This window comes from Pundamilia nyererei, unplaced genomic scaffold (assembly GCF_000239375.1).
Source record: "Pundamilia nyererei isolate P.nyererei 1_Seehausen unplaced genomic scaffold, PunNye1.0 scaffold00001, whole genome shotgun sequence".
Classification (NCBI taxonomy): Eukaryota; Metazoa; Chordata; class Actinopteri; order Cichliformes; family Cichlidae; genus Pundamilia; species Pundamilia nyererei.
In genome coordinates, this window is record NW_005187402.1 from 7808830 (window position 1) to 7821047 (window position 12218).

At 39.9% G+C, this 12218-nt stretch overlaps 1 protein-coding gene across 3 annotated transcripts; it reads right to left on the bottom strand.

Moving 5' to 3' along the window:
• Positions 1-220: 220 nt before the first annotated feature.
• On the bottom strand, positions 221-11963 carry anxa6 (annexin A6). 3 transcript variants are annotated; one of them, XM_005719645.2, is made up of 26 exons: positions 11790-11963; positions 10955-11002; positions 10817-10872; positions 9025-9109; positions 8770-8864; positions 7750-7863; positions 7574-7664; positions 7420-7499; positions 7266-7322; positions 6207-6300; positions 5843-5938; positions 5705-5763; positions 5417-5539; positions 5268-5326; positions 4919-4997; positions 4232-4313; positions 4024-4118; positions 3787-3900; positions 3016-3106; positions 2836-2915; positions 2557-2610; positions 2365-2458; positions 2165-2260; positions 1975-2033; positions 1670-1807; positions 221-664 (listed from the first exon to the last, which is right to left on the bottom strand). In XM_005719645.2, the coding sequence occupies exons 3-26, from the start codon at positions 10817-10819 to the stop codon at positions 605-607; spliced, it is 1998 nt and encodes a 665-aa protein (XP_005719702.1). In that variant the 5' UTR covers positions 10820-10872; positions 10955-11002; positions 11790-11963; the 3' UTR covers positions 221-604. The 3 variants fall into 3 exon arrangements, with proteins under 3 accessions (XP_005719702.1, XP_005719703.1, XP_005719701.1); XM_005719646.2 differs by lacking the exon at positions 10955-11002 and having other exon boundaries at positions 1685-1807; XM_005719644.2 differs by lacking the exon at positions 10955-11002.
• Between the last annotated feature and the right edge of the window lie 255 nt (positions 11964-12218).

The window sequence follows — 12218 nt, forward strand, 5'->3', positions numbered from 1 at the left end:
GTATTAAAATGGAAGGGGGGTTTCCTGATCTTAAATATTCTAGTTCCCATTTTGCTCACCTCTGTACTGTTGCCAGTATCAACATGGTTAATTATTAAAGTGCCTTGTCAAATACAGGAACCCACGTCATAAAAAAGGTACAGCAAGAGAATGTGTGGTCTGATGAGACAAATTAAAAACTGTAATAACAACATGTAGTAAAAAACAGAAGAGACAACTGTTTTCAATTGTGTATTTTTTTTTATTCAGGTGTGTGTGTTACCTTCAAATCACAGTATTTGTTGGATGGCCTATAAATTAAAGGTTCTGCTTTAGTACCTACTTGTTAAATACACTACAGATGCGAACATGATCATCTTCATCGTGAGCGTATAACACTGTAAAAAAAAAAAAAACGTCTCATCCTGCTGGACAGGAAGTTGAGACATGAGAGCAGAAAACTGGCTTGCAAGGCTGCGAGGTCATAGGTCACTTGATTTGGCTGAAGAGTGGCAGCAGTTACACTGAGAAAAGATGCTGACGTGAACCATCACAGTTTCACTCTGTCAACAGTCTTGTGGTCAGTAAAGTCTGTGAACTGAGCTGCAGCGGGGCTATAACTGCGTTAATCTTCCCCTCCACAGAGAATCAGCAGGGTTTTGCGATAGTCTCCTGACGTGTCACCCTGTGCATGGTCATAAAAACACAAATAGTGGAAAAATCATTTGGTCATGTTTTGGAAGGCAGTGCTTTTTTCTGGCTTACACAATAGTTAAATGCAGAAGAGAAGCTCAGAAATCGGTCTATATCAACAAAGGAGTTAAAAGTGGAAATTCCCCTGTTTATCAGCTGACACTCATACAGTAGATAAAGATTTCTACTTTATAATCTCGATCAAGATTTCACATTTTTATGGCAAAAACGAAACTATGCAGGGCAACTGGTTAGCTTATATTAGTATACATTTTAGAAACAAGGGTAACACAAGCTGGTATTTTCCAGAGGAAACAGAACCAATAAATCTCCTGCTGTTGGCTTTAAGAGGTGCTGGAAGGTGGATTAATAGCGTAGATTGGGATTTGAAGCTTTCCCCCAAACTCTCAGAGGAACATAAGTAAGCATATTTCTCAAAACATGCACAGATTTAAACTTTGAGAAACTGCTCAAATTGAAACCGCGTTTGTAACTGAAACTAGCAAACTGAAAATGTACAATTAAATTGAATTAATTTAATAAATGATCAATTCAGTTATTTCTCTGCACAACTCATAAAAACAAGATAAAGCAATCCTTGCTCTTGCATAATGTGGAAATGTGTTTTCCAAACCAATCCAGGGCAGCTTGTTTTTATTGGTGTCACATTGATTTCATCTGTAAGTTATTATAGAACTGCTTTTAGGAACTTCCTGTCTCTGCATCTGTCAGCCAATCACAGAGCAGAGATAGAGGAAGAATGCAAGAGGGAAATTCCTAAACAGCTGTGTTGTGGCCACAGACCCATAGTCCACCGCAGAGAGCTATAGATTACCGTACCCCACCACCTTACCGCAGCAACAGAAAAAGGATGTGCACTGCATGCTCTGCACACAGCGGGACCAAAGCAATTAAACCAAACCTCCACAGACACACAAGTCACATGTGAACACAGCATGCCAAGCAGAGGTGTTAGTAGACAAAGACTCAGACTTACAATCATAGTTTCTACCTGGATGAATTCATGGAGGGAGGCATCGTGAGTTTCTTTGAACTCTTTTCGGATGTTAAAAAGGTCGATCTCGCTACGGGACACCATGATGCGGATCAGCGCTCTGTCGTCTGTACCAAGACCCTGCAGAGGAGATCAATAAATACTTTGTATATTCTGACTTAGACAACACAGGATTCTGCACCAATAAAAGTGACCTAATCACGTGTTACGGCTGACATCTAGTATCCAGATGACATGCTGAATAACTGATCTAACCCTAAATCATCTAAAACAGGATGAAGAGATACCTTCATGGCTTTGTACAAACGGTCTGCAAAATAAGAGGGCTGGTTCTTTACACTGCGCACTGCAAAGACAAGAGAAACATGCAACAGCTGAGAAGTTGTCACCCAGATTGGATTTCATCAACAGTATCATCCGCTGTGGCAAACTTGAAAGTAAAGGAGAATAAAGTCTGTAGTGAAAAATAGTTATTACCTATTGCATAAAATGCATTTTTCACATCTCCAGACATCTCCTTCTTAATAATCTGTTCAATGTCCTTGTTACTGCATTTGACAAACTCCTGGAACACTGTGAACAGCAAAGAGCACGAAAATCCACTGCATTTTGTTGGAGAAATTTAGTTGAACACTTGTAAAGATCATTGCAACCTACATATCTGTGATGACCTTTACCTTTCCTGAGATGAGGGAAGCTCCTGGTGCACAGGATGCTCATGAACTTCATCACCATGTCATCTGAGTCAGCATTGCATGCATCGGCAAGTTCCTGGTTTGTTCAGGAAGAACAGTGGGAACACAAAACCTTCAGATCCATTCTTACATTTCATATTTAAACACAGTAAAGAAAAGGATGCATTCAGTCACCTGAGCATCTGCATTAGCTCTTTCTACATCTGCAGGGCCCTCCTCTCTTGCACCCTGAACAGACAAGGAGGTTAAATGCAAATTAGTGCCGCTCTGTAAGGCTAGTGGTTAACCAAAAACGTATACTTTTTTTGTAAGACACAATAAAAGACAGTTAGGGAGGTGATTAAATAGATCTATGTGTAACAGAGAACACAAACCAGACTACCAGACTGCAACTTGTGAGTGGGCGTGGAAATTACACACAGTGTGAGTTCTCATGATGATGACAGACATTACCTGCACGAGAGAAACGAGGATCCGACAGAAATGGCCTGATGTGTCTGACTGAATGGCATCCTCCAAAGACTTTTTATAGGCTGCAAAGTATGATATATTACATGCCCTGACAAAGGTTTTTAGGACAAAGCAAGTGATTCTTTAAGCCTTAATCTGGTGCCAAACTGGTGCGAAACTTACCACCCTGATAGGCAGCATTCATGGCATGCATTTCCTGATTGCTCCTGGTAACCAGGATCTCAATGAGAGCGTGTTCATCAGTCCCAGCCCCCTAGGAAAAAAAGCTAGTGTGAGCTTCATTTTTTGCTATTTTGGTGCCTGTTGTTTTTTTTTTTTGTTTGTTTTTTTTTAAAGAAATAGGCTTTCTAACTCTATGCTGATTATTGTATGTGTGGGACCCAGCAAGGTAGTGCTTTGTGAAATATAAAAAGGTACAAGAGCCCATTTCAAAGTTTAGCTGCCTGTTTAATTCTAAATAACACACTGGACTTCCAAGCTGTTGTCAACATCCAAGACTTACTACTTATCCAAAACAGGTTTCATCTGTTCAGTTCCCATATTAGGTGATAATTTGACTGTTTGCCTTCAAATAACCAAATTATTATATTTCACTATTTGAAAATGCATAAAACGAGGACACAAACAATTATGAAACACCATCTGCACGCAAGTGCTCTCTGCTGAGAGCAGAGGATGAGTCAGGTTTGCCACATAAGGAAATTCAGTCAGGTTGAAAAGTTATAAATACATTTTTATTTGACTATAAAATGTGTTCTATGTAATTTATCTCGGCCAAATATCAACCACCACGTGTTTGGGAAACAGGTATCAGTATATGGGGGATTATTAAATGTGAACCGTGTTCACTACTCATAGAAATGTAACATATTAGCACTGGAGTGTCATTTAAGAGAGAAATCAGTGGGTGTTTTGGTTTAACTCCTACTTTACCTCCATTGCTTTTCTCATCATTTTGGCATCAAATTCAGCTGGCGTCAGCATGAGCCCAATTATCAGCCTCTCCAAGTTCTTTGACAATTCAGACTTCAGGTCCTTCATCAGATCCTGGAATGCCGAACACAGTGAGTCGTTAAAAGCTGTCGTATCCAGTGGAGGACATATAACAATAAATGAATAAAGGTAATATTTTGTGATTTAGCCATATTTTCTATCATTCCTGTGTCTTACCCTTCCAAGTAGGGATTTGAAGGCCTGTCTGATCTCTTGCCTCTGGGCATTACTTCTCCATGCAACAATATCAATGATTGCATCTTCATCTGTTCCTGTTATAAAGAAAAAGGAAATGCCATATGTAAAAAAAAAAAATTTAAAAAAAAGAGTTTTGCAAAGTTGCCAGGATAGTGTCAGTGTGTTTTATATAGCAGGGTTTGCATACCAAATCCCTTCATGGCTTTCCTCAGTGCTTGTGCATCAGCAGCAGGGTCGAAATTAGGCGCCGGGCGGACTGTAGGCCTCAGCTGAGGTAGTGCACATTACAAAATTGAAAGACTGACAATTAGTATTTACTCACAGAGTGGCAAAGTTACTAATATCCGTTAATTAAATCCATATCTGTAAGCTTGAACTAAAAGCACAAAGAGGGCTGAAGAACATGCAAAAGAAATTATTTGTTATTCAAGATTTTTTTATTATCTGATAAAAAATTATGAAGCAACACATTTGGCTTTATGATAATAATCTCTTGACATTTGAGGGGGCGGGTGCCCTCTTGAGTTTAGAATTCATGACACCGCTAACAATGCAAAAGGTTGGTAGGATGAAAAACAGCTCAGTTTCAGGAAGCATTAGAGAGACAGCCTTTTGTTGTCAAAAATGCTGAGATCTTTTTGACATTCACTCTCCAAATGGGGGTTTGGAGAGTTCATTCTAACAGAAAACTATTTGTGTTTCAGCGAACAGCACTCTGATCACATCTAGACAAAGCCTTCACTGTGTAGACATAACACCGTTAGCATATTGCCATAGCACATCATTACAGGGCCAGCAGGTAGTGGAGATGCAAGGCTCTGCTGAGGCAAACATGCAATCACACATCTAAGGTGGGAGCAGATGGAGCCCAAACCTGCACTCTGGTCATGGCACTTAATTCCCACATCTTGTAGGCTATCTGAGCAGCTTCAGGGAAGAATTCTCCAGCTAAGCTGCAATGACCGGTTTGACAAAACATAGCACACTCAGCAAAGCCAGAAACTCAAGCGGTAAATAGTGGGAACATTTCTAGGAAGAAGACTAAAATACAGTCTCTGCACCGTAAGTTTGTTTAAATCAATTATAAGCTTCAACAAAGAGTTTCCATTAGCCTCAGCATTCATTAAGATAATAAAGCTTTTATACAGTTCAAAGTAACAGTAGTAACGCCATACAGTGGTCCTCTAGCACCCCCTTCTGGATGCAGCATTCCTAAAACTTACTCATCATCCCCTCCACAGAGGTTGAGCAGAGTCCGCTTGTAATCCCCTGATGTATCATCCTGGTTGATATACACACACACAAAGTCATATAAGTGCTCTATATTCACATACAGAGTGCATATAAAACATGCTGTACCTCTCTTTCTCACCTTAATCATGTTATAAAGTGACTTCTCATATCTGAGGCGGAAACACTCTCGAATGTCCAACATGTCAATTTCAGAGCGAGAAATCATGATCCGGATCAGAGTGTTGTCAGCTGTACCGAGACCCTGGAGGGATTGAGGGACAATGCATTGTGGCAACAGTTAAGTAATCCTGAGCAATTTTAATAAATTTAACAATCTGTCACTAACAAGACCTCATTCATCATAACTGTACCAGTAAGTGTGCCTACAAACACACTGGAACCAAACTGAATGGCTACTTGAGCTTACCTTCATTGACTTGTAGAGGCGCTTGGCAAAGAACATGGGAACGCTCCTTATGCACTGGACTATGAGAAAAATGACCAAATTAGGCACTGTGTTGTGTCACAATGTAAAGTACAATGGTGCATTCAGTGCATTTCCTACCAACGGCCAGCATCAGTCTCTCAAAGTCTCCAGACAGCTCGTTCTTAATGCTGTCCTCAATGCTCATCTCTGCAATCTTCTCATATTCATCAAAAACTAAACAAACAGAGGAAAATATTGCACAAAAGTACCAATCTCATCCTTTTGGGTCATTATTGTGTAAAATCTTGAGTTTGCCTTTGTGCTTTAATTCCCCCCAGATTTGACTAAAATGGTTGTCCTGGCATGTTAGCAAGTTTAGGTAACACACATAGTAGCAGGAGGCTAATACTGAGGACAGCCAGCTTCTGAGTCACTTGAGGTCAGAGTGGGGATGACTGGAACGCCTCATTGTTGAGATATTTTCTCGGAGAACTGAGCTTACCCATGTGGAGGTGGGTCACACTACGGTTTCCCAGGATCATGATAAATTTGGCCTCGTCCGTCCCCCACTGCTCCTCTCCAGCTGCATAGAGATCCTACAGAGAGTTTAGAAAACAGATAGGGTCCAGGGCTGAGTTATTATAATTTCGTATTTTGTAATTATATTTCATTTTTATTTATTTTTGGTTTTAATTCGGTTTAGTTTCAGGTGGTTTCCAGAGTGAGTTTACTCGTTTCAGTTCAGTTTTTTATTGTTTGAAAATGTTTAGTTTTAGTTTAGTTTCTATTACTTTCAGTCTTAGTTTGAGTCTTTAGTAATTATTACTGTGAGCAGGGCATCGTGTCAGAGGCAAGATTTAAGTAAATCAGTACAGGTATTACAACAGAAACACAGGATTTTTAGAGCAGCTGACTTACAGTCTTATAGACATTAACATTTCTAGAAATACGTTCATGAAAGCCTCATAAGGCAAATTTTGATGAAATTTTACCAAAGTAACAAACACTAAAACTAATGATATTTATATTTTTATTTTATTTCAGTTAATTTTACAAAATCAGAAAATCATTTCATTTAATTGATTTTATTCTGATCTCTACTTTTTAATTCTTATCTTAGTTATTTAAAATGTTTTTTCACATCTACATTTATTTCTTAGTTGAGTTTTAGTTAACTATAACAACCTTGGTGCAAGATTTATCTCAGGGTCACAGGAAGCTGTACTGACCTTAATTAATAAGCCAAATACCCACTGCACTATCCTGAATGCCTAAAATTCTTGATTGACATTAGCTTTTATGTTTAGTCTTCATTTAAAAAAAATGCATACACATCTGCTGAACTAATTTTTGCTAAACTGACTGCAGCGCTTCCGCGTGTCAGCACAATACTCATTTAAAGCAACAGAGGCCATTCAGCACTGCCACCAATATGATACTTTAAAAGGAAAGTAAAGGATGCTCTTACAACAGGACACTTCAAGTATTCTTCAAACAAAGGCTGTGTAAAGTCAAACAGCATGTGCATGTTTAGCTTTTATGTTGGCTATAAAATACTTACTTGGGCATCCTGCTGAACCAGGTCTGCATCCACTACTCCTAACTCATCTCTGGTCCCCTAGAAGTATTGAATCAAAACAACAGACTGCAGATTAGTCAGAGTTTAAAGGCACAGTGATCAAAGCGTGTTTGAGTTTCCTACTTAGTCAACTCACCTGAAGTAAAACAACCAGCATCTTCTTAAAGTGGCCTGAAGTGTCTGCGATTACATCCTCCTCCAGGTCTCTGCCATAGGCTGGGTACACAGATGACAGTTCTAAATACTATCAGATGCGTAATTCAAGTGACGTCTTAGATAAAACATCTTACCGTCCTTGTATGCTGCAACCATGTCATGTATTTGTTTGTTGTTCCTAGAAGCCAGTACTTCAATCAGGCATCTCTCATTTGTTCCAGCACCCTTAAAACAGAGTATGAAGGCGGATGTGAAACAGTTTCTGCCTCATTTAATATGGAGTGAGAGCGAATCAAATTTTTTGGCTTACTTTGATTGCATCATGGATTTCTTTGGCATCGTGGTAGGCCGGGGTTCTCATCAGACTGACAATGAGGCGCTCAAATTTTCCCGTGAGCTCATATTTGAGATCATCAATCAGGTCCTGATGAAAGAGAATTTCGGTGATGCTGGACTCAAAACTGCTATCTTAAGCTTTTAAAGTGTCTAAGCAATGTCTGGAAATTACAGTTGTGCTTAGATGTTCACATACACTCATCATGGGCGTAAATGTCTGGTCATTTTGGGCTTTCAATAATTTCTTTGAGCTGTTATTTTCCCACAGTGAAATGACTATATGGCATAGATCTTTAATGGCTGAAACAAAAACAAGAATTGGGTGCCTCGGCTTTACTCCGTCAAACATACCTCTTATTATTTTGGCCAGATAACTCAATTTTTGTCTCATCTAACCATAAAGATTTCTCGAGAAAGTATTTGACTTTTCTACAATGGTATGTTGATTTTGGAGTAGATGCTCCTCACTATCCTCTCGGTCCGTGGTGATTTCAAACTCTCTTCATTGGAGACAGTGATGCTGGTGTTCCAACAGTTTCCAGTTCATGGCAGGCTTGAGCTTCGGAGGTTCCTGGGTTCTGAGAATGGCAGTTTTGGTCTACTCCCTTGACAAAATGGTGACACATCTGAATAACTTTACGTACAGTTGTTTGTAGTGATGATCCTGGAATCTGCAGCTGGTTAGGAATGGCTCCAGGAGACCTTCCCAAACTGCGTAAATCTACAATTGTCCTTCTTAGATCGTCACTGAGTTTCTCTAAATATTGGTCAGTAAAATACATTTGACCCTGCATGGATTGAAGACACTCCAAAATAAATTCAAAATTGTGCACCTAATTCTTATTTTAAACCCATTAAATATGTATACTCTACATTTATTGCAACCTGGAAAAAAATAATGGTTAAAATAAATCATTAGATCATTGAAATTAACAGATGAATGCCAAGTAAACTTCTGACCACAGCTGTAGCATTTAAAAATGTATTTGTTTACCTGTCCAAAGTTGCTTTTGTAAGCTGCGATGATTTCTTGCCTTTGCGCATTGCTTCGAGAGGTGACCAGGTCCAAGATGGCCTCTTTGTCACTTCCTGAGAAACAGAAAAGAAACATTTTCAACAAAGACCTAAAAACTCATCCTAGACAGCATCGAGAAATTCGTCAAGTGATGATTCAACTGACTAGTGAGGAGGACAAACGATGACCTTTACACCTCTGTGGCCATGAATCACGGAGGAGCGGGGCACTCACCAATGCCTTTCATAGCACTGTAAAGGGCCTCGGCATCAGCGGTGGGGTCAAAATCGGGAGCGTCTGTTATTGTACCTCTGAACACCTGAAAGAGTGAACAGTTCAAGTCAATTTCAAACATTTTCAGTTAAGATAAGAATAAATAACACAGACATGCTACTCTTTCATGCTTAAATAAGAAGTGACAAGAACATATGATATCAAAGTACATCTGAAACAAGATTTCTGTTGTTCGGTATGGTTAGGTCAAAGGTGTCTTTTAATAATAAACTGAATAATAAATAAATACAGCAATGACACTGGTCTGTGGTTACAGAGGTGAGGCCACCAGCTACCAGCCAAGAGCAACAACAAGGGTCTACAATACCTGATACAACATAAATATACTACATTAGTATTTTTGATTATTTGCTATATTAGCAATGTGATTCTGGAGATGGCATTTTAAAACTGTTAAATGGACTGCTATGAAACTTGATACAATCAGTCATCAAGTCCAGTGACTTTGCTGCTTCATACGGTTTTCCTCTACTGCCATGTGTCATTAAAATATTGGGTTTTTAGTCGACAGCCATGAAATTTGATACATTAATGTCTCCATCAGGATAAATTCCTCTAATTTCTGTCACTACATTTCTATGCTAATTATGCTAACACAACCAAACATGTGAGCATTCTTCATGTTACATGTCAACATATCAGTGTAGCTTTTCTGTAGAAAAAAGGAGACTAAAAAAGAAAGGCTAGTATGAGAGAAGAGGATCTCACATTTTGAGCCACAGCTTGCATTTTGCAGATGGCTCGAAACAGCAGTGGGCTTGGCTTTGCTATGACTTTGCATATGCTGCTCACCTCCAGAGCAGACCAGTTGTAAACCCTTTTTTTAACCATACACTTTGCTTTTTTAATAAATTTGCACTTTATGTCCCATTCTCTAACAATGCATTATCTCAACCCACACCTCCTTGCATGCTGAGAGTAGTGGAGTGGTGTAGCAGCAGTGACAGCAGCTGAGTATTTGCACCTGTCTCACCCCCAACAGATCAGAGTGTGTGTATGTTGCTTGCCTGTTTGTGCAGGGGCGGGAAAGTAGACAGGGTCGGGTTGCACACAGAACTTTTACACATCAGACCATCTAATATGCAATAGCTCAAAAAGGATGAAAAATATCAACATTATGATCTTGTAATAATATGATCTTCACAAAAACGGCTGAAAAATGAAACTGCAGCAGCTGCTCTCGAGGTTACTGCTGCATTGAGGCTGTCAGCCAAGTTGTGCTCTCCGCCCAGCTACAGAAGCCACTGTATATGCTCTGCTTAACATCACTCCTCAGGACAGCTGTAAAGCTTCACCCACGTGGCAACAGGCCACAAACACAAGCCCCTAGCAACAGACTTTAACTAAACTAATCACGGTTCGGTAAAGTGAATTTAATAACAATAAGTTGATTTCTATGCATCCCTCCCCTTATAAGTGCAATTTGTTTCATCGGGTGCCCAAACTTTAAAAGAGGTAAGAGTTAGTTTGTGTTTAACCTTAAATAATTTCACAAAGTCATTCTGGAAAAATGCCGTCAGGTATAACAAGGTGCTGCAGGTAGCACTGACACTCTACACTCCTGTTTTTGATGTTGTGCAGGGCTCACATGGTGGCAGATGGCAGCCTCACTCTATCCACGCCAGTGTCACACAAAACAATTCATTCTGCTGCACTGATACAAGATCTGGTCTGCAGTTTGATTATAGCTAACATGATACAAGGCCAGATGACCAAGCTCTTGTCCACTTACCATGTCTATATTTGGTCTTATATGTCAACACTGCTCAGGAATCAATAGTTTCAGGCCTAAAGGGAAAACAGAAATGCTGAGGTACAGGTAGCCAGTTGCACTGGAAAACATCCTTGCAATGTGAAAGGTGACCTTCACCTCAGCTTTGGATGAAACTATGTTGCAAACAATGATGATCTTTATTTCCTGAGTAAATACAAAGAGGTACTGTTATTCAGTATCCAGGCTGTTCTTAGCTAGAGCGCAGGAGCAAAAAGCAGAAGGGGGCCTGCTTTCTATTAGACTCAACCTCATATTCACACAAAAATACATTGATGGATGGAATATGTTTTATTTAAACTTGCAGGAAAGCTGGAGCCACATTTCCCATGCAGCTATATTCTGACTATAATGCAGACATTCAGACAAGGTAAACATGTTGAGGCGTCAGTACAGAGAAGCTACTTCTTCTAGACTGACGATACTTAATTTAGAATCACAACACAGAAGTAGGCTACACTGAACTTACAAATATTTTTTAAGGAATAAAGAATTTATGCTAAATTGAGGGGGGAAAGAGTACTCCACATGGTTTGAAATACTGTACTGTTTGTTTAAGACTCCAGTGAGGCTTTCCCAAAAATAGCACGCGCGCAGTTTATCTTAATATCAGAAGACAGGTCTGGGGGACAGGGCCTCTCGGCCTCTCTCTCCCTTTATATGTACACAGGGCCACACCCTTCTCTGTTAATTCCCCCCCCCCACACACACACCGAAGGATATTCTTTAAATCAGAGGCTTTAAATCTAATGGTATATTGTTTTTCTGAATTAAGTTTCATTTTAAACTTTCCTCGAGTTGAATTTTATTACAGCCGTTCCTTCTGCAGCCACGGGTGCCAGGGGCACATTTAAAAATGACACCTCAGCAAACTTTTCTGTTAATTTGTGACCCATTATATGGAGCCGACAGCGAACGACAGAGAGCAGCTTACCTTCTCGGTGCAGGAAGTATCGGTGCAGAGTGACAGCGGCCCCTAAACTCGGTCTGTCTTTTCCCCCCGGTCGGATGAATTCAGGCCGGCCAGTTACTCGTCCTCAGTGACGTGGTGACTGCGGCGCTCTCTCGCGCGGCTTCTGTAAAGCGTGCGCGCATGTCTGCGCGTGAGAGAGAGACAGAAAGTGCGGGCTTGAGAGAGCGAGAAAGAGAGAGCGGTGCTTTGATATATACGTGCTTAATGCAAGAAAATGCTTCAAACACGGGTGTAAATGTGACTGGGTAATAGCTGCTTATTTCTATTATTTCCCCCACACCCTAATGTTGAAAAAAATATATATATGAACGATTAATTGACACCTTTCTTTCTTTTATATATTTCAATATATATTATATATTGAGCCACCACTTGGAGCTGGTAACAGGC

Bases quoted from the DNA above. Each gene is read 5' to 3' on its own strand.
- anxa6 (XM_005719644.2), bottom strand. The intron at 7,864-8,769 runs GTAAACAAATAC...CTCTTTCATCAG, and splicing joins ACAAAAGCAACTTTGGACAG to GACCTGATTGATGATCTCAA. The intron at 4,119-4,231 runs GTATGCAAACCC...TCTTTATAACAG, and splicing joins GAAAGCCATGAAGGGATTTG to GAACAGATGAAGATGCAATC.